The sequence below is a fragment of the Nelumbo lutea genome, chromosome 6 (assembly GCF_056320005.1).
Source record: "Nelumbo lutea isolate HS-2025 chromosome 6, American lotus-T2T, whole genome shotgun sequence".
Lineage (NCBI taxonomy): Eukaryota > Viridiplantae > Streptophyta > Magnoliopsida > Proteales > Nelumbonaceae > Nelumbo > Nelumbo lutea.
In genome coordinates, this window is record NC_142689.1 from 29,528,659 (window position 1) to 29,551,868 (window position 23,210).

The following is a 23,210-nucleotide window of genomic DNA, read 5'->3' on the forward strand; positions in this document are numbered from 1 at the left end:
AAAAAATAAAATTTCCTCTTCTCATCCCAACATTTATCATCCCGTCATTTCTCAGTCCAATTTTTCTCAGCAATCAAACAGACCCTAAGGGTTCAACATTTGGTGATTTATTGTGAGAACAACGAAAATGATAACTCTTCAAAGGTTGGAATGCTTCTATGAGATCTCTCCTCTCTTTTGGGCTCAAATTGGGTCCCTTTTATAGAGACACAAGGGCAAGTTAAGTCTGAAGCTCGCCCAATAGCACGACAAGGGTTCCAATAAGACATTATTCATGCAAATGGTTAATGATTTAAAATGAAAAATGTTTGTAATCAACATTTCATTTTGGATGCAGTGTTTTCCTCGATTTGGGCTCAGTTTCAAGGGGGTGGTGCGTTCAAAAAGAGTGTAGGGTGTAGCTAGTAGCAAGCTTGAATTTTGGGATTACAATGGCGTCGACAGAATGTAAATTGGAGTTAGTCATAAAGGATTTTTAGTCTTTTCCAAGTTTTATGTGGGGTAATTTTTTTTTGGGTGGGGGAGCGTCAACTGGAGGACTTAGCCCCATACTCTTGGAGTCTCAATTTGAGACAAACAAATTGATGATGTAATCCAATGCATCAAAATGAAATCTTCCAAGTTTGATGATCAAATGGGTGAATTAAGGCGGTGTTTGCCACTTTGGCCATTTATTGGATAATTTTTTGTACGGGATTTATCTTGAAAAATGAGAAGAGTAATTGATAAATGCTTTTTACTGTTGTCTGACATCTAGGCATTGTTAGGCACCGCATATGTTGAACAGTAAGTAAACAATCAATAAGGTTTACTAAAATGAAATATTGGTTGATAGTGGATCCAAAAGGGAAGTCTTGTGATGAAATTTGGTGGGTAGATATTTTTGAACATATAAATTACGATGGAATGAATAGACTTTTTTATTAGAGGTATTGATTTAAGATTTGGTTGAGATTACCATCCTAGCTTATAGTTGATTAACCAACGGGATAGCTTGAAAAGAAACATTGCTTGTTTTAAAGGAAATAAATAAATTTATGGCCAAAATTAGATGGGTAGATCATTTTAAGGTTTTTCAAACTCCATGGGTGGGGTTTGGTTATTTGAATTGTAGATTTTGATGTGATTTTGTTGTAAACATTGGATTGAAATTTTTTATGATCAAATGGTTAAACAATGGGACTTTTAGCTGAAATTTAGCATGCTGGCATAAGCTAAGATGTTGAATCATGTAAAAAATCAGATTTGGTAAAGAATTTGTTGATATTAGTCATTTTAGTTTTGTTCATCCAAGGTTGCATGAATTGAATATTGGCAATTTTATGGTTGATTATTATAATTTGAAGTTAAGATTTGATGGATAATCATACACTAATGTCTTCAGGGTGACGAATGTGTTGGATTTGATTTTACAAATAATAGCTTTAAATATTGCATTGATTGGACCTGTTAAAAGAAATATTGGTATGATGAATGATGGATTACTGGAGCTTGGTTGTGAAATTTGATATACATTCAAGTTTTAATATCTTAAATATAGGGGTTGTGTCTAATTTGGAGGGTTTGGATGAGGTAGGCATGAAGTTGTAAACACGTTCAATGAGCACTTGAAAATTTTTTTGACACCTATCCCTTAAAATACCCTCACGCCACCCTTGAAAAAGATTAATGCCCACTTTCGATAGTTGTCAAAATATTTATCAAGTGGTCACTTAACGTGCTTACTTTGATGTGCCTACTAGATCCGGTCCCTAATTTGGATATCAATGCCCATATAGTATCATATATTGACTTTTGTTGTTCTTGTTAATTGGGATTGTTGAAAATGATGTGATTTTGTTGGAAGTTGAAGGTGAATATTAGGCATTCTGGTGTTATGAATTTACGAGCATGGTTTGATCAAGTATTTGGCATGTGGACATTGTTGAAAAAAAGGAATTTTAGAATTTTCAGATTTAGTTACCTTTCAAATTTTGGGGTCTTGAAAGTGGGGATAAAAATGTAGGACAGCGGGACTAAGCAAAATTTGAGTATTGACAACATACATGCATACATATATAAATGCTTGCAACGAACAATGCAAAAATACATAGTACATTTAAGGATGCATAGTTGCATACATATATCTAAGGGTGAAAAGGAGCACTTAGGTAGGATTTGTTGCTCACACTTTTGTGTATCACTTGCCATGTAACAATCATGAATGAACACACTAGTGTTTTGTACGGGATCTGCTCCTCACAAATGGGCGCCTCACAGGCACATCCGCCGTGCATTAGGAACATCTCCTGTAAATAATAACTAATAAGTATGGGAGATGTTCCCAATGCATGATAAGATGTGTGTGAGGCGCCTATCAGGTAAAATGTGTGAAGAGCAGATCCAGCCTCGTTTTGTACACATGAAGCCAACATGTTAGTGCACAGGCGTGTTCACTTGTGAATTGTGATTGATTAGGTAGTAAGTCATACACAAGTAACACAACCGTGTGAGTAGTATATCCAGGCTTAGAAAAGGGTAGTTCATTTTTATTTTATTTTTTTCTGAACAACACAATACAAAAAGGGGCTGTTTGTTCACGGCTGATTTTTCTTGAACCATGATAGGTGAGCATTGATTGTGTGCTTATTTTTATTTTTATTTTTTGGATTCATGGGCTACACAGGTCTGCACTGCAACAGATAGTCATTTTAGGCCCTAAATCAAGATTTCCCATGGAAGATTGTTTCAATGTGGTGAATAAATAGAATAATGGTCAAAATCACCCACATTATTTTTGTTTTTACAAAACTTGTTATTATGTTAATTTTAGTTCGGGATGATGTTATACTAGTGCACATTAGACTCAGTTTGGCAAGAGTACAAATATAAATATATGTACATTCCGAATGCTTACAAAATAATACAAAAATACAAGATTTTGCACTCTAAATATTTGATTTGTACTCTTTCCAAACTGAGCCCCAGGAACAGCAATAGATTTGTGTGAATCCTTTGGGAGGTCTGAGAAGATAACCTATGATATCTAACATGTGATTCATGTCGTATGTGTTCCGTTAAAACACTACAGTCAGGTTTAAGTACAGAGTAGAACCATGCAGATTGAATAAAATCTATACATTGAAGGATTGCAGGTCCGTAACAAGTTCTAGTATTTGATTTTCTCCCCCCCAGCAAAGACAGCTCAATCAGCTCAACACAAAAAGTTTATACCCACCATGGTTTCTCCATTAAGTCCTTTGAGAAGATGTAACGGAACCTTGTATTGTAAGGTAACCACTCTACAATCTGTGATGTTTTCCTCTTTGTTTTACAATCAGTGCATTTACGAATGGAATCATGGAGCTTCTTATCGACATTCAGGGAAACCCACTTGAGAAGATCATCTGAGGTGATGGAGGCCTCTTTAGCGAACCTATCTAGCAGTTTGGGTAGAAAGACATTTCTTGACTTCTTCACCATTACATTAGCTTGAAGAAACTCCTTCTTGGCTATTTCTAGCTCCTCCTTGATATTTTTTGCAGTGTAGACTTTTAACTGCAAGATGCAAAAGATGTTAGTACGAGAAACCCATTGGCTCAAGGCACTTGATTTTGCTAGGTGGGAGTAGGGATGCAAACGGATCATATCAGATTTGAATCAAGGTATATTTGAATAAGATCCAATACACTATAGATCCGATCTAATCTCATAAATACTGATTTGAATTTGAATCTAATGAGGATGTCGGATATCCGATTCCGAATCTGATCTGATTTCATTAAAAAGCTAATAAATTATTAAAAGGAAAAGAAAATATAACAGCTTAAATAATGAAAAACAAAAAAATACAAGTATTTTTTTCAACTATTTCTACCATATATATACATGTTTTTTTTTTATAAAAATGTACAAAAATGCAATATAAAATAACATATTTATAAATAAATAAATGATCCGAAATAGGGATATCTGAATCCAACAAAATAGGACCGGACTTTGGATCAGATTGGATCATGATCCGATCCATTTGCACCCCTAGTGGCAAGGTAGCTAAGACTGGAAAACCACACAGGGTTCAAGAACAACAATAACAACAAAAGCAACTACATGGGGGACTCTGCACCATGCATATTACAATCTTGCAAAAGTTGAATTAGAGAGTTTTTCACTTTGGGAGCTGGTATATTTGACAATTCACAACCTGTGTGAATTCAACTCCTTATCAAAGAAAAAGAAAGATGGTGGTTATTCTGGCTATAGCCAAGCCATTATGAATTAATAACAAGAGGAACAGTTGTGGTAAGGTCCAAGTCAATCAAGATGACATTTTGGTAACCACTAACTACATGGTTAATCAGAGTTTTTTTTTTTTTTTGAGTAATTATGCACTAATAATGCACACCCTATGTATCTACTGAAATTGCCTCCAATTGTGCCTTTTACACTCTGAATGGCATTAGTAGGATTCATTTGCACTTGGAGAACAATATAATCAAATTGAGATCAGATCATTTACATGATGCCCACAAAGAAATATGTAGCAAGCCCATCAGTAGGCAAGAAATGCTTCAACAAGGGGTTTTGGTAAATTCCATGGTATAGGTGTAATTACTAAAATCACCTTTACGTACTGGAAATTACCAAATTAGACTCCTAGTTGGGTTGTAACGGGACACCCAATGGACATCTGCAAAGAGGATATTAACTCAAAATTGGGCTAACTACATAAATACTTACACAAAACAATCGAATTTCAGCCGAGTTCAGAGTTATATTAGAAAACTGCAATGATACCAAATGGTCTTCAATCATTAAATGTCTTTTGAGTATGAATGAAGAGCTCTGCAGATTCTTTAGCTAGGTTAGATATTACTGGGGATTTTCTATCATGGAACAAACAAGGACTGGTAGCAGAGTTGTAATTTGATGATGTAGCTAAATTCTGTTTCTATTTATCATGCTATCCCTTTTCTGGATAATAGAGAGCTACTGCCTTGTCATTAACAAAATTCTTATTATTATTCCTTATAATTTTTTTTTTTTTTGATTGTGATTCAGCCACAGTTTGATTATAAAGAAAATTGGTTAGAAACAACAAGTTACCACAGGATCTGAAGAAGCTCCAGTACAAAGGGCAAAGCAGATGAGTGGTTGAGAACATTGGAGGCCAAATCTTGAACTAAGGAGTTGCCTTTCTTCTCCAGATTTCTTCCTCATGGCAGTTGAAAGTATGGTCTCAAACCACTGCAAATAAATAAGAATAGATAAACATACATGACAATAAGAAAATTTGGCATGGTTCCTGGTTTCATTCACTACAAATGAATGTATAAAAATTTGGCATGGTTCAGAGGGGTTGGTTTAAGGCCCGTCTACCCTCTGAACCAGGTCAGACTCCGAAACACCCCCTGTAGGGGCGTATCAGGAACTTTGAACCTTGGTTTTAATCACATAATGTTTTTTCCTAGCGTTAGTTTTGGGCATCCACACTTTTTTGGTTCAACTTGATTCTGGTGTCATTAAATAGGTTTTCCAATTTGGCAGTGTATCAATGATGAAATTCTGTTTTAAATACCTAAGTAATTAGATATAGGAGCCTTTTAGTTGCTTTTTATAATTCTAGAAATAAGTTGTAAGGGCTAGCCTACCCAGTGATTTCAATAAGAAGTATGTTGTAACTGAACTTCAGTGTTCGAATGTGGAATGAGAATCATGAATCAACCTGTAACTGTTAAGTACCAGAATGGTACAACCTCTCCTGTCTCTTGTCTCTTGGTTCCTATCTGTTTTTTGACTTCTCTTCTTTATTGTTAGTACAAATTATCAACATAATATTTTTATTATCTCCATTCAAATTATGAACTATTGCTATCCAGAAATTTCTGATCTTAATTCATATAGCTTTCCTCCATGCAATCCTGTGCAATATATGTAAAGTGCACAGAAGAGAATGAAGAATGAAGTTCAGGTGGATAGAATAAGAAGAATCATCATTACAGAAGAGAGCCTGAAGGATCTTGATGTGCAAGTAAAGCTTAGAAGAGCTTGGAGTCTTCTTCCTACGGAGAGATGTAAAAACCAAGGAATATTTTCATATGGTTGGGAACAAAGAACTCTGGGATCAAGAACAGGCTTAAAGATAGTTGAGAGAATTATGTTATTTCTTTGGGAGGAAAAAGCCTTTAGTGGATGTCAATTGTAGTGGGGGTGAAAATATTGTTGATAATCTGCGAAGTATATTTAATTGGGATAAATTGGAGGACACAGTTGTAAATGAAAAAGGAAAAGAGGGGCTAAGGAACTGAAATTAGATGAAGAGGGAGAAGACACAAAGGGAGTAAGTTGGTGATTAGTTATCTGCGCTTTTTTATATTGACGGCAAGGTTTGATGCCTTGACTTGGAAGCAAGGGTCCTGTTGGACGGTGGGCTGGCAGGGATTCTTCTTGCTTGGTATGGTTTTTCTTTGTTTGTAGAATGAATTGGGGGAGGGGGTATTAGTGATTGGGGGTCATTTTGATGTCTTATGTTTGGTACCCTTCCTTGTTGAGGGTGTCAAGGTTCTTTTAGGATTCTTCTGTTCTGCATAGGCCTTTCTTGAAAGTGGGGGCTGTAGGTGTATTTTTTATTATTTCTCATGTCTTTTCCTTTCGCATACAGCTTGCACACATTTTCCCTTTTGCAATAAATGCATAATTGTGTTACTGGTAAGATAAATGCCATATAAAGCTATGTTACAAAACATCATGAGTGAGATAATCATGCCCATATAATACTTTTTTAGTGAACTGTTGAGTGGGCCGACTTGTGTTTAGTTTATTTTCTTTTAAATTAAGATGTTGTTGGGCCTTGGGCCCATTAGTTTTTATTTTTTAAAGAGCTGTAATTACTTAGTTTGAGTTGCCGCCCTACTAAGGGCATCCTTGTAATATCTCATCCTAATCGACCTTCTTCTCTTTTCTTCCCTTTTCTCTCTTGCTGAAATCCCCAACTTTCTACTCTTCCTTTCACAAGAAGCTTGGCCGAAATCAGCACATAAGGCTTTCTACTTGGTATCAAAGCAGGTTGAAGGTTCTTGAAGAGATTCGTTCCTGCAGCCCTAGATCGGCCGACTGCATGGAGATTTAAGAGGCCGATCGAAGCTTTCAGGTAAGCCCAGTTTTTGGATTTCCTTGATGGATCTGTATGCCCTGTAGCTGGTCTAGGGTTTCTCATCTGATCTGTATGCCCAGTTTTTGGACTCTTCAATTTTGACCTAAGTAGTGGCGCCCTATTTTTTTAGGGTTCCTCTGGGTTTTTTGTAAGGGGCGATTCAAGTTCCATGTGGTTTGGAGGCCTCTAGAGAGGGCGGTTGCTTCTTCTCTCTCTTCTCCCCATCCCACCAAAAAGGAATCTTTCGTGGGAAGAAAGTCCAGGACACCAAAGGAGTGTCGTTGGTTCCAGAAGGTATTCTGTTTATTCTTGTTGCATTTTTTAGCTGTTTTCTGTACCTCTTTGAGACACATAGAGGGACACAGAGTTGAATATAAGCCCGGGAATGAAATGGGACTAGTGGAAGGAGGTGCTGGAGACCCCTTCGGAGTCGGAACCATTACTACAATTAGGTTGGATGGTACAAATTACTTGGAATGGTCCCAATCTGCAAAGATGGCCATTGGGGCTCGTGGAAAATTGGGGTATATTACTGGTGAAGAGGTAAAACCCGAAACTGGCAATTCCCGATGGGTGCAAGAAAATTATATGGTAATGACATGGTTGTGTAATTCTATGTTGCCACATATAAGTAAACTTTTTATGGGCAAACACTGCTAAGGAGATATGGGATGGGGTTGCAGAGACCTATTCACAGAAGGAGAATGTTGCTAGGGCTTATCAATTGAAAAATCAGATTATTGCTACTAGGCAGGGAGATAGATCTGTTGCAGCTTATTTTTCAGTCCTTAAGACCCTGTGGCAGGAGATTGACCATCTAGAGACCTTTGCTTGGAAAAGCACCAAGGATGCAACTACCTATCAAAGACACTTAGAGAAGTATAGGGTGTTCGAATTCCTTGCTGGCCTTAACCCTGAGTATGACATTGCACGACAGCATCTTCTTTCCAGGGACAGTGTCACTCTCTCCCAAGCATATGCATTCATGTCAGGAGAGAAGTGCAGGAGGGATGTAATGATGAAGAATCTCCTGTCTGATCAGTCTGCTATGGTAAGTGTTGTGAAACCTAAACAGAATGGCAATGAGAACGAGAAGGAAGACAAAAGGGACTTAGTTTGTGACTACTGTAAGAAACCAAAGCATACAAGAGATACTTGCTGGAAGCTTCACCCACATCTTGTGCCAACCAGATTGAAGAATAAGAAAGGAAATGCACATATGGTAGTTACTGGTGACACTCCGGCCCCCCCTACTACAGCTGCCTTCGAGTCTGTTGCAGCTGCTGCAGTAAGGGCCGAGCTTGAGAGGTTTGGGTTACTTCTGAATCAGAGGGATACAGCTAGTTCCAATTCAGCCGAAACCGGACAACAAGGTATAGGTAGCACAGGTGGAACTCACTCTCCCTCCCTTGCCTACACAGGTAGTCCACATGTCACTGCAAACTATGTTTCTGCTTCAGGTAAGGAGAGATCTCCTTGGATTATAAACTCTAGAGCCTCAGAGCACATGACCCATTGCTCCACCATTTTCTCCTCTTACCAGCTCAGTTCTGGCAGAGATAGGGTCTCCACTGCTGATGGATCCCATGTTCCTATTGCTGGAAAGGGATCTGTCAAGATTAATGATTCCATTTGTTTACCCTCTGTCCTCCATGTTCCTAGATTGAGCACCAACTTGTTATTTGTTAGTAGTTTGACTAAGAATCTGAATTGCTCAGTAATTTTTTCTCATGGACATTGTATTTTGCAGGATCTGGATTCAAAGAGGACGATTGGGAGTGGTCGTGAAGTGAATGAAATCTACCTCCTGGATACTCTTCCAATTCACCAAAGTCATCATGTTTGCAAGGACAGTGAGTCAAAACTTGTGGATTGGATTATACTTTGGCATAATCGTCTGGGTCATTTGTCTTTTTCTTATTTAAGTTCTTTGTTTCCAAAACTGTTTGAGTCTGTGAGTCTGTCAAGGTTGAAGTGTGAAGGTTGTGAACTTGGAAAGCATTGTAGACACTCTTTTAAACCAAGTAATAAAAGATGTTCTTCTCCTTTTGATGTTATTCATTCGGATGTGTGGGACCCTTATCATGTTCCCTCTATGGGCGGCTATCGCTATTTTCTTCTATTTGTGGATGATTTCTCTCGATATTCCTGGATTTACTTGACGAAATCACGTGATGAGGTACCATCCTTGGTGAGACAATTCCATAAGATGGTATTAACACATTTTGGAACTAGAATCAAGATGTTCAGATCGGACAATGCTAGGGAATATTTTGAGAGACATCTTGCCTCATATCTGTTGGAGTGTGGTGTTGTCCATCAGAGTAGCTGCTCCTACAGTCCACAGCAGAATGGTGTTGCAGAAAGAAAGAATAGACACATTGTTGAGACGGCAAGAAGCATGATGATCACAGCGACAATTCCAGTTCGTTTTTGGGGTGATGTTGTTCTCACGGCAGTATATCTGATTAACAGGATGCCTTCTCGTATACTTGGATTCAACACTCCATTCAGCCTTCTTTTTCCTCAGGGGGAGATGTTTCATATTTCTCTAAGGGTGTTTGGGTGTGTCTGCTTTGCGCATATTCTTGGTCCTTACCGTTCGAAGCTTGATCCCAAGGCAAAGAAATGTGTCTTCCTTGGATATGCAGAGAATCAGAAAGGGTACCGCTGCTATGATCTAGTCTCTGGGAACTGGTTTGTTACTATGGACATCACCTTTTTCGAATCTACATACTTCTTCTCAAGGAATCCTTCTCAGGGGGAGTGTTTTGGGGAAGCAAGTCAGCAGTCTATCCCTCTCCCAGTTCCAATTCCTGTGTCTACTACTATGCTCGACAACCATCCGATGTCACCTACCTTGCCACCCCCTTTGCGTTCCGTCTCACAGTATTACTCACGGCAAAGACTTCATAAGGAGGTTGATTCCACTACAGCAGAACTCACACCACTTCCTGTCGATCCCTTGGAGACTCCAGATTTGGCTGATACAGATCCAGGCATTCCTCTTGATCCCTCTACTATTTCAGTTCCCATTGGTCCCACTAACACTGTTACATATAACCTTGATCTCCCTATTGCTCTTAGAAAAGGGAAGAGGAAGTGCACTGCTCATTGCATATCACAATACTTATCCTACAGTGGACTTTCTCCTTCCTACCATGCTTTTCTCTCTTCTCTTAATTCTGTGTCTATACCCAAGGGTGTTAGTGAGGCTCTCTCCAAACTTGAGTGGAAGGCAGCTATGCAAGAAGAGATGGAGGCTTTGATTAAGAATCAGACATGGGAGATTGTGGACCTACCAGAAGGCAAGGAGATAGTTGGATGCAGATGGGTTTACACAGTAAAGTATAGGGCAGATGGAAGCATAGAGAGGTACAAGGCAAGACTTGTTGCAAAAGGATACACACAGGCCTATGGCATTGATTATCTAGAGACCTTTGCACCAGTTGCAAAGATGACCTCTGTTCGGATACTCCTTTCTCTTGTTGGCTCATACTCTTGGCCCTTGTTTCAACTGGTTGTGAAGAATGTTTTCCTAAATGGGGATCTACAAGAAGAGGTGTATATGGATCTTCCAGCTGGTTTTTATGATAATGCTAAAGAGGGAAAGGTATGCAAGCTGAAGAAGTCACTATATGGCTTGAAACAATCCCCCAGAGCATGGTTCGACAGATTCAGAAAGGCCCTGATTGTTTTTGGCTACACTCAAACTCAATCTGATCACACCTTGTTTGGGAAGCGTAGGGGATCCTTGGTGTCAATCCTAATTGTTTATGTGGATGATATTGTTGTCACTGGGAATGATCTGAGTGAGATTGATAGTCTGAAGAGGAACCCGCATGAGGAATTTGAGATTAAGGACCTTGGAGAACTGAGATACTTCTTAGGCATTGAAGTTGCAAGATCGAAACATGGAAATTTTATCTCTCAAAGGAAGTATGTCTTGGACATTCTCCAAGAAACAGGGAAACTTGGAACAAAGGCAGCTAGCACCCCCATTGATCAGAACCATAGAATCAGTGCATCATAAGGTGAACCAGTAAAGGACCTTGGGAGGTACCAAAGACTTGTGGGTCGGCTACTATACTTGTGCATGACAAGACCGGACATCTCCTAAGTAGTAAGTGTAGTGAGCCAATACATGCATGCTCCACGAGACCAACACTGGAAGGCAGTTGATAGGATCCTTGCTTATCTGAAGGGACATCCAGGCAGAGGCATATTGTTTACTGATCATGGACAACTCAAGCTAGAGACCTATACAGATGCGGACTGGGCAGGATGCCTCGATGACAGAAGATCAACTTCAGGAGTGTGCACCCTAGTTGAGGGTAACCTAGTCTCACGGAAGGGTAAAAAGCAAACAGTTGTGGCAAGATCAAGTGCAGAAGCCGAATATAGGGCCATGGCACATGGAGTTTCAGAACTTCTCTAGATCCGTTCTCTGTTGGAAGAAATCGGTGTTCAGGCAGAAGAACCTATGATGCTATACTGCGATAACCAGGCAGCAATTAATATTGCTCATAATCCAGCCCAGCATGACCGAACTAAGCACATTGAAGTAGATAGACATTTTACCAGAGAAAGGGTAACTTCTGGAGAAGTTTGTCTTCCATACATTTCTTCTGATCTGTAGCTTGCTGATGTCCTCACAAAAGGCGTTGCAAAGAATAAGCTGGAGCATGATCTACGCAAGTTGGGGATGTATGACATCTACTCCCAACTTGAGGGGGAGTGTTGAGTGGGCTGACTTGTGTTTAGTTTATTTTCTTTTAAATTAAGATGTTGTTGGGCCTTGGGCCCATTAGTTTTTATTTTTAAAGAGCTGTAATTACTTAGTTTGAGTTGCCGCCCTACTAAGGGCATCCTTGTAATATCTCATCCTAGTCGACCTTCTCTTTTCTTCCCTTTTCTCTCTTGCTGAAATCCCCAACTTTCTACTCTTCCTTTCACAAGAAGCTTGGCCGAAATCAGCACATAAGGCTTTCTACTTGAACCATATCCAGAAAAAGAGAACTCTTTTGTAGTTCACAGGATAATTTTGGTCAAAGATATCTTTTGGGAGATGGTTGTGAAACCAACAGTTCTGCCAAATAGTATGATTGTCAGGTAACTGAGAGAAAAATTTTCACCCATGAAGCATAATTAGATAACTTTTCCAAAGTGCATATGTATGTGTGTATGTATACAGGAGAATACTATCACTATGTGACATAGACATGGAGAATAGGTCAATACCCTGCCAACTCGAGGGGTACGGAAACTGAAAATAGATTGCTCTATGGCATCTGCACTAATTACATGGCCACCAATGCTGTAAGCAGCCTGCATGAAATCCATCAATGTTTTGATACAAGTGGTGAGATCCACATAAAATTATGATTGTTCATTCACTATGTATAAAATTAGACTGTTAAAACAAAATAAGGTCATGATACATGAAATTCATTAGTGCAATTTAATCCCAAATTGAAAATAAAAGAAAGAGGTTACCTTGTGAAACAAGGCCATCCTTCTCATTGAACCATGTGAAATCCCATATGCTAAATATGCCTACAAAGGTTATAAGAGAAACCATTATATAGATACAAAACACCATATACATATAAACATAGAGGGAGAAGGAGCGCTATTTCCAGTTACAAAATATTTACATGCATAACAAGAGAATTGTACACATTAATCCAAAATGCCATTTGGGCATTGCTTCCCATTTGATTCACATTGACCCTCTCCAGTTGTTCCACTAGAACCCTGAAATTGGCAAAAGTGAAAGAATACTAAAACTGGTATTCATGTAAGGGATAAAATAAAGAGAAAATCCAATGCAACCATCGGTAGGCCACAACTACGTTTTCATGACAACATATTGAACAGGAGTATATGCTGGGTGTGTGAAAATCACTGTTTGATGTATCCTATTCAGGATTTTGTAAGCCAAATAGTCATCATGACTAGATAGAAAGTATGCAAAAGTTTGTGTGAAATAGTTCACAGTATCTCATCAAACCATCAACAAGGTGGTGAGTTGTGATGATTTCACAAATTTTTTGGTGGATTTTTCAGATGCTGAGTTCCTTATTGCATGAATGCATTTACCAAATTGTTTTCACTGTGTCCTATTCTAATTTCTACCTAATGGAATCTTTGAACCACTAAAACAAAAAACTGGAAGATTGATATTCTATTATTTCCTGCTTGCTTCTTTCAACCAAGAAACATCTTACCTATAGTTGTTGATAGGATAAGATGCATGAGAGAATTGATTCTTATCAGTTGATATCCAAGATATTTCTACCATGGATTTGCAAGACAAATCTCTGTCCTCCACAATACCACGTCTAGGGAGGACAACACTAGTTGATGATCTGGACAATAAAAGAGAATGGTTCTTTTCTGGCTTCATAGATGTCGTGCTTTGTATCCAGCAATATATTGCAGCCATACACCTAACCAGATCCTCAGATAATTTGCTTGGGCACTGGTAGAGATGGTCCTTCAAGGTATGCGTTAAAGTTGTTCTCTCCATACCTGGTACCTTTTCATGAACCTGCATCAAATTGAGAAATGCATTTTGAGAGTTGAGATAGCTAAACTAGCTATTGTTTTGCATTCTAGAAGTACAATGCATGATTTATGGATCAGGTAGTTATGCATACATCTGTAAACTAGTATTTTATTCATGTGAAGGACGTGCAAGTTTTTTCTTTATGATATTGACGAGCAGATACTTATATTAGTTTTTCATTTAAGAGTAAACAAGAAGAAAGATCTTTGATCCTTTGGTATGGGTAGAAGAATTAAATTTAAGTACAGACTATAGTAGACATCAATTCCTCTTCTGCAAGCAAAAAATGCAGAAAGAAGAAGAACAGAGTCTCAAAATTTTGAATGAATCAATAATTTTCAGACTCTTAACATGAGTACAACATTAGTATTTCTTCCAAATACTAATGTTGAAGGGCTAGGAATGTTAGGATTATCAAATTTCTATGACTTATTTTATAGCTACCAAGAATTGATGCATAGATTGAATCCTTCTAATCCTTCTACAGGGACCAACATTGGGTAATGGACATTTAATTATTATACTGATGATAGGTGCAAATGCCATCTATACTATACAATTTTCTTTTTCTTCATTTTTCATTATTTTGCTTTTCTGGTTTTTGGCTGTCCATGGTTTCACCCTTTCATTCAAATTTCATGCAATTCACAATTGGATCCATATTTTAGCTGAAACTAAACAGTAGTTCCTGTAATTTCTTGATTTTTATTAGAAAAAAACTTTCCTGAAATAAATTGAATGGTAAAATTGAATTACATAATTTCTCTTTATAAACTGACCAAATAAATATGACTCCAGCAGTTGATGATCCATTCTCTGGTCTTCTTTCTCTTATTAAATACTACCTACAATTTTCCAAGTAAAAAATTCTTATTGTTTTAGGAGAAATTTTCTTATTCATATTACTCTTTATTTTTAATTGTATATATACATTATATTCTATACATAATAATTTTTATTTTTACTAACATTTATACTTAATAGCCATCTAACTTTTATGTCATACTATGTATTATTTATTAATCAATGAAATTATGATAAAAATATTTATTTAAGAATAAAAAGATTAAGTCTGAACTTTCATACGAAATGTTAGAAAAAAAATAGTTTAGGGTTCTGGACTCAGAAATAACTGAGATTTCAATGACTTAAAAGCTATGGCATGCAATCAGAAACATTTTTTTTTCAGAAGTTGAAATTTAAATGGAAGATTTATTTTCTAAAACATTCTTGTTAAAATGATCTCCTGACTATCTGAAACAGAGAGTACTTTTCCCAGCAAAACTGAACTGTTGAAATCATAAAGGGAGGAAAGAGCACTCAGCTATTACTGTAAAGCTTAAATGTTAGCAGAAGAAATGGCCATTGCAAAGAATATTATATTCAAGTAAATAAATCATCAGACAAACATTACACATAATTATAATATAGTAGTTAAAATTCAAAAGAAAAAGGATCTCAAAGACAAATTTGCTATAAGAATAAGAAAGAAAAACTAGATAGTTCTATCAGGTGATTTAGAATGTATATCTCATACCTTAATGGGATCTGCATAATTGTTCTTGACATGAATGTCAGTTTTCCCATTCAGAAGTGAAGCATGTCTAGACTTTGAATGCAACAGCACGTTCTTTTTCCTGGATTCCTTTATAGAAGCCAGAACTTGGAAAGGTTGCAATGGAAACTTTTTCGTTGAGGAGCAAAATGCACTTGAGATTACGCTTGGGTGTTTTCTTACTTCATTCTTTGGGTGGGCAGGAGATGTAATGCCTGAGCTTTGACCAGAAGGTGCACCGCTAATACAATGATCAAATATGCTTCTGTAGAGAGATAGAACATGCTGTTCACGGTTTGCAACCTCTTCTTCAAGTAACTCTATTTCAGCTATCAACTCTTTTGTCTGAAAAGAAGGGTAAGAAAGAAAAAGAAGAGGTAGTAAAGGAAAAAGAATTGCCATGGTGCACATTTGAAAGTGTATACTCTATGATTAGTATTAACAATAAGTAATCCTGAATATAGCCATTGTAAGGAAGAAAACAAAACAGGTGGTAAAGGCAACAAAATAGCCATAGCATACATTTGACAACATACAACCTATAGTTAGTGTTATTATTAATCCTGAGAACATCCATGGTACACCATAATAAAGGGAAGCCCAGTGCACAAGTCTCTCATAAATGCAGGGTCTGGAGAAGGACAGATGTACACAGCCTTACCCCTGCACATACAGAGAGGCTGTTTCCAAGATTTGAATCCTGGTCACCCAGGTCGCAATGGAGCAACCCAACCATTGCGCCAAGGCCAACCCTCTATCCATGGTACACCATAGTAATAACATATAATTTGTGTGAACAATCCAAAGAGTTCCTATGAGTGGAAAAAATCTCTATTGGAGAAGAGTAGGTGTGGGTATGGATGAGAGTTGGTTAGGGTTCTGGTATCACAGTAACTGGTGTTAGATGACAAAAATTATTTAATTAGACACTAAAGAAACTTTTCTTCTCACAAGTTTTCTCAATGACAAAATTTTAACAAATAGAACGATAAGCTTGAAATTTAAAATTTTGGGACTTGACCAGAATTTTACTTCATTGACAACCTCAGGCTTGTATACTTCTATGTATTATCTGAAGCTGGATTTAAATATCCATCCTGTACCAATTTTTTTCCTTGTTTACAAAAGGACATGATTCGTTTACATCAAGAAGTGATAAATATCTTCAAGTCCTTTAAGACAAAACATGCAATATTATTATAGTAGGATCTGTATGCTCCTAACATGGTCTTCGATAATCAAGTACTGTGTTCAATTACCAACCTGCTTGTCCATCCACTGTTTGCATGGACCTTATTGAGAAAGCTTCACCATCTAACTGGTGGAATCCAGCCAAGGAGATCTAGTCTATAATCAGTTTTAGAATTGTTGGGTTTCTGTTCCTTGAGTTTTGAGTGCATGTAAGGAGGTCCATGTGGGTAATTTCCACTTTGGGAACTATCATAGTGCGTTATGTTGTACATGTTCTCTGGACAGGATATGTATACAATTAGCCTAAGCTGTTCCATCCAGCCTATGTTATCAAGAGGGTTTTAAAAATCCATATAGATTGGATCATATTATGCTTGAATTTAAAGGGTGATGGATCTCAAGTCACTTGTGTGGAGACACAAAAGCAAATATGTGGGTGCTTGTTAGAGAACAAGTTTATTGAACTTGACCCATTAATAGAATAGTTACATGGAATCTTGTGTTAATAACTGCTTCTTTCATCACATTTGTGTAGATGATCCCTAGACCTAAGGCATCATGGATGCCTTGTGTACGAGCCTCTATCGTTTGATGGTGCAATCACTAATACCCTAATCAAGGGATTTAAGCGTGCACATACTGGCTATGGTGACTTGCACATGGAGGCATGTGAATGCACAAAATAGAATCCATCACCCTCCATGAGGAGGGAGAATGTCCTATGCAACTGAGATTGATGTGAATCATGAAGTCCTTGGCCAAGGTAGTATGGTCTATAGAAAGGGTTCCAAGTGTCACCATATGAATCATCATCAGTTCAATGGGACATATGATTGAGCTAGTAGGGTTTGACATGTTCACCATGACCCTTTGATCTTTTGGGATGTTGTGTGATAGAAGGATCTGACTACATGGCAACTGTAGATGGAAAGGTTCAATCCATCAGTTCAAACTATTAGGGTGGTCATGATATATTATTGCTAGGTGTCACTCATGATTAGTAGAACCCCTGTGAATAACAGTGGATTGTTTAGAAACAAGCGGTAACTAAAAGTTTTAATTCAATTCAGATGGAAGGAGTTCCATCTAGAATGCCAAATTAGTTCAGCATTAATTGCCACTACCTAAATAGTGTTGAACCTAAGAGGTCACACACAATAAGGGGTAAAACAGTCAACGTAATAGGGACAGGTGTAATCACTAAAAAGAATTTTAGTGGAGGGACCTAATTGTAATTATCCACAACTTAAGAGTTAAGTTTTGCTAATTGTACTTAGGACCAAGCTCTATATAAGCTTGCATGGGGCGGTCTTAGGGTTTAAGAGAGAACACAAGAGAGTCTTAAGAACTAGTAGATTGCTAGCACAATCAAGAAAGGTGCCACCCCCCTTTACATTCTTTCTTTTCTCCTTCCAATGTAAGGCCATAGGAAAAAACCTCCCAGGATTTTTGACAGTGATATTGAATTCGATCCAAGAGGTATGTTTATAATTTTTATTATATCGGATTTGTACAACACCATGGGCGTGATCTTGGTAAAATCAAGATTCTGAATTTTATATTTCTGCTGTGAATTAATTAAAGAAACCACTAGAATCTTTTCAGGCGGGCCACGAAAACCATCTGGGTCATTGAAACCTATCTGGTTTTCAACGGTTCCGTCAGGTTTTGATCAATTTGACCAGTTTTCTAGACAAGGTATTAAAAAACCAAATGGCCTCTGGTTCCTGAGTCTCATGGTCTCACTGGACATCCAGTCCAAGTCTCACAACATTGAACCATTGAGCTGACACCCAGATGATGATGACTGGATTGGGTTTTGGAATAATGACATGCCAATGAGTACAAAATGTTTAGTCTCAAACCCTCTTATGATGCCACATGGATTTGGAGTCTTTCCTAAGAAAATTTCAGTCCTAAAGGATCAATGCACTTAAATTTCACATAAATGGGGTCATATTTATTTGTTAACAAATTCATTTATGTTTAGTGTCTAATTAAGGATCTCTTGATGGATTAATCATTACAATAATAGAGGCCAGTCTCACTTCTCATGAGCTTTCAATAAGTAGTAATTCCCTTTCTAAGATGTAAGATGAGACACCATTTATTTCAATTCTTTATTATGATGAAGTTCAAAAAATAATCCTCTGTATGTAAATTATTTGGCTGGTTTTATCTAGCCATAGGTTTAATTTGAAAGCTGCCAACCAGATGTATTGGCAATTAATTTATCGCCTATTTGTTCATTTTCTAAGTGTTTTTGACATTTTAAATGATAAAGTGGGAATAAAATATTTCGACATCAAATATCAGTTACTTAGAAGTTGGATTATGGGGGGTGATGATGCTCCTATTGAACTGTACCTGTGCAGCACACATGCGTGTGTGTATGGAATTTCGTATATGAAAATGTGCTTGCACTTGCAGATCATCAATAAAGTGAACGTGAGACATTTCCTTTATGCTGAATAGAAACTGTAGATATACAAATATGGGATCTAAACTTTCTACTGTGCTATGTTCTTTTTCTGATTTAATAACCTTCTTTGATCCGTTACTGATCAGAAAATAATTTAGAAGTAAGAATTTTAGCTATTGAATTAGTACTTTAGTTGGACCATGGTTTTAACCTAGGAATTCCCAAAGGTAATTATGTTAAAATGACAATCCAAATTTGGAATGGAACATAATGATCATTAAAAATACGTTTTTACTTTTTAAATATTGCAATAGGTCATTAGAACATTATCAATGGTGCCTTTACAGTATTTATTGATGGCAAGTATTTGCATTGATTTTATTTAAATATCATCATCATCATTACCCAATCCTTATCCCAACTACATGGGGTCGGCTACATGAATCCTGTTTCCACCAATCAGTTATGATTTTTATTTAAATAACATATCTTCTTGAATTCACAATTGCTAACCTTTTTGCAATCCATTCATTTGTGCTGGAAATCTTGCAAAATCTACTTCCTTTTGGTACCGATATTTTTTTTTTGTATTTCCATGTACATGCCGGTATTCATGTAAAAATCTATGGGTGTAAAGTTTGCACCCTTGAGTAATAGCAAGTGTGATGGTCACTGGACCCTAAGGAATTCCCGCAATCAAATGCATTATTATGTTTACATTGCATGTGGGCAAAGTTTTCTCTTAGACACAGTGCCTTAAGTAATTTCAGTTACTTGAATTCTCTTCTTATTTATATTTCCTACAATTAGCCTTTTTTCATATGGTCAATGAATGAGAAGCAAGAACTTTCATGTTTTGCAGGATTTATTTTGATTGGTTTATATTATCCTGAAGGATTTAGAAAAAAAGAGCATGCTGTTGCTAAAAATAGTATATCATTAGAAAACATGAATAGTCACCTTTCACTCAACTCAGATTCTTTGATATTTCAGTTTTTAAGTAATACCTGAGCAGCAAAGTGCCTGTGTCCAGGAGATAATGTACTAGAAGCTCGGCCCATTGATCTCTCAAGCATAATTCGCATAGACTTCTCTTGCTGCAAACGCAGTTGTAGCTGTTCAATCTGTAAGGTCATGCATCATTTATTTCAGAATGTATCGGTATTGTACAAATTTGTGGTACAGTTGAAATTATATGATAAATATTTTAACCAAAGCATAGATACTGCATTTAAACTTAAAAAAATGACGATATGATAAAGGAAGTTATTGGGTTTAATACAGTAGATGAAGGAAATCATTGGTCCTAGATATAGTTGAAAGTAATATGGTATTCAAATATGTTGAAATATTCAGCAGTTTTTTGTTTCCTTTTTTTTATCATTATTAGTTAGTGTTACTGGGCCCAAGGCCCATTAGCTTATGTTACTTTTAAAGTCTGTTTTTATATTATTAGCAGCAGCCGCCCTATTAAGGGCATATTAGTCATTGTAATGTATTTTATTTGGTAAGTATATAAGACAATGAGTGGGGCGGCCAGATCATTATTGGCTTCTCCCATCTCTTTTCTTCAAGAAACTCCTTTCTTTCTCTCTTTCTACCACTGCTATCAAATCAGGTTGCAGATCTGAGTTTTCTACTAGATAGCTATCAATTATGAACAAGATTGTAATAAAACTTGTACATAATATGTTACTCTCTTATTGTTCTATTGTATTAACATGCTTAAGTTATATATTCTTGAAGAAAACTGAAGAGAGGAGAGCTTGAGAGTTCGGCAATGAGGTTTTGAGAATGAGAGTTTTAAACCTACTCTCTCTCAGCACCCTAACACTATTTTATTAAGATAGATTTGAATAATTACGAGGAGGCCCTTAGTTGGGCAAGAATTTACAAAGAACTTAATATAGACAGGATGGGCCCAGAATAAGGCCCATTACAGAAAAACATAAATAACAAGAAAGAATAAACAGCTTATGGGCCATTCGGCCCATCTTTTCTACACTTCCCCTCAAGCTGAGCATAGATGTCAATCATACCAAGCTTGCTAGTATCATGCTGAAGTTTTGCCTTGGGAATGCCTTTGGTGAGAAAATCTGCCAATTGTCCTTCAAATGTGATGAAAGGAAGACACACTTCACCCGAAGAGACCCTTTCCCTAATGAAGTGTCGATCAACTTCAATATGCTTAGTTCTATCATGTTCACTGGGTTGTGAGCAATGTTGATGGCAGCCTGATTATCACAGTACAACATCATTGGCTTGTCATATTCAACCCCAAGTTCTTCCATCAATGATTTTAGCCATAATAATTCAGAAACTCCATGTGCCATGGCCCTGTATTCTGCTTCAGCAAAAGACCGAGCAACAACCGATTGTTTCTTGCTTCTCCAAGAAACAACATTACCAGCCACCAAGTTGCAATACCCAGAATTAGATCTTCTGTCATCAATGTTTCTGGCTCAGTCAGCATCGGTGTAGGTTTCAAGTTTCATATGACCATACTTGGCAAACAGAATTACCTTTCCTAGGGAGCCCTTCAAATAACAAAGGATTCTCTCTGCTGTTGCCATATGAGTGTCTCGGGGAGCATGCATGAATTGGCTAATGCGACTGACTGCACATGCAATATCTGGCCGAGTCATGCATAGGTACAAAAGTTTCCCAAGAAGTCTTTGAAAGATTCCTTTGTCTTCTAGCAATGTCCCTTCTGAGGCTGAGAGTTTATGACTCATATCAATAGGAGTAGCAATTGGTCTAGCACTCATCTTTCCAGTTTCAGAAAGCAAGTCAAGAACATACTTCCTTTGGGAGATAAGAATCCCATCCTTGGATCGAGCCACTTCTATGCCAAGAAAGTATCTCAATTCCCCCAAATCTTTAATTTTAAACTCTGTATGGAGAAAAGATTTTAGATCATGAATTCCTGAAACATCATTACCAGTCACTACAATATCATCTACATACACAATGAAGTATACTGCCAGAGGTCCACTCCTCTTCACAAAAAGAGTATGATCGGGCTGTGTCTGCACATAACCAAAGTTAACAAGTGCTGTTCTAAATCTCTCAAACCATGCTCTAGGGGACTGTTTTAGTCCATAAAGAGATTTCTTCAGCCTACATACCTTCCCTTTCATATCAGTTCCATACATCCCTGAAGGAAGAGGCATATAAACCTCCTCATGTAATTCACCATTCAGAAATGCATTCTTCACATCCAATAGATAAAGGGGTCAGTCAAAGTGAGCAGCTAAAGATAGAAGAACCCTCACAGATGTCATCTTGGCAACAAGTGCAAAGGTCTCCAAATAATCAATCCCATATGTCTGTGTATAGCCTTTTGCAACCAGCCTGGCCTTGTACCTTTCAATGGTGCCATTAACTCGGTATTTGGTAGTAAAGACCCACTTGCAACCGATTGGATCCTTCCCTTTAGGCAAATCCACCACTTCCCATGTCATTCTTGTGTAGGGCATCGATTTCAGATCTCGTAGCATCCCTCCATTCTGGAATCTTAAGACATTCTGACACAGACCTGGGAATAGGGTTAGAAGCAACAAAAGAGAGATAGGCAAAGTATTAAGGTGAAAGCAAACTGTAAGAAAGGTGCTTGGAAATGCAGTGTGCAGTGCACTTCCGTTTTCCTTTCCTAATAGTAATGGGAATATCAAGGTCAGAGAAGGATGACTCCAAAGGTGCTGAAACAACTTGCACATTTCTGGATCTTTGCCTTTGATACACCTTGGGATTGAGGATAAGACGAGGAGGTAAAGAGAGAAGAACACTGGGACAGAGAGAATGGAATGACTGGTCCACCCTTGATACATTTGAAGGAGAAACAGACACATCAAGAGACTCAACAGGGACAAGAAGAGGAAGAACAAACACCTGTGACAAATCCTCCCCCTATGGACAATGTCCTTCTGGAGAGGAACCATAAAAGGGGGAAAGCTCATCAAAGGTGACATCCATTGAGACATACCGAGTGCTAGTCTTTGGATCAAAGCAACAATAACTCTTCTGTGTGAGGGAATAACCAAGGAAGATACACTTTTGAGCTTTGGGTTCAAATTTATGCCTTTGGACACTTGGAACATGTACATAACAGGTGCAGCCAAAGACACGAATAGGAACAAAAAAAAGGTCATTGTCCGGATGAAAGAGATTGAAGGGAGACTTAAACCCCAAAACCCTGGATAGCATACGGTTTATAAGGTAGATAGCAGTAAGAACAACATCACCCCAAAACCTTGTAGGAACATGTGAGGCAAATAAGATACTTCTTGTACCTTCAACAATATGCCTATTTTTCCTCTCAGCAACCCCATTCTGTTCT

The 23,210-nt window shown here is 37.6% G+C and overlaps 1 protein-coding gene across 7 annotated transcripts in view; it reads right to left on the reverse strand.

Moving 5' to 3' along the window:
* Nucleotides 1-3,102: 3,102 nt before the first annotated feature.
* The window catches only part of LOC148848258 (electron transporter, putative (Protein of unknown function, DUF547)), a 40,400-nt gene continuing 20,292 nt past the window's right edge, over nucleotides 3,103-23,210 (reverse strand). For 6 of the 7 annotated variants that reach the window (XM_088949840.1, XM_088949838.1, XM_088949844.1 and 3 more), the window contains 8 exons: nucleotides 19,879-19,995; nucleotides 15,241-15,603; nucleotides 13,363-13,685; nucleotides 12,790-12,889; nucleotides 12,629-12,688; nucleotides 12,374-12,460; nucleotides 5,086-5,226; nucleotides 3,103-3,537 (listed from right to left, as the gene is read on the reverse strand). In XM_088949840.1, coding sequence (XP_088805966.1) covers nucleotides 3,208-3,537; nucleotides 5,086-5,226; nucleotides 12,374-12,460; nucleotides 12,629-12,688; nucleotides 12,790-12,889; nucleotides 13,363-13,685; nucleotides 15,241-15,603; nucleotides 19,879-19,995 — 1,521 coding nt within the window. In that variant the 3' untranslated portion in view covers nucleotides 3,103-3,207. The remainder of the gene's footprint in view (nucleotides 3,538-5,085; nucleotides 5,227-12,373; nucleotides 12,461-12,628; nucleotides 12,689-12,789; nucleotides 12,890-13,362; nucleotides 13,686-15,240; nucleotides 15,604-19,878; nucleotides 19,996-23,210) is intronic. The other variant, XM_088949839.1, reaches the window with a different exon arrangement.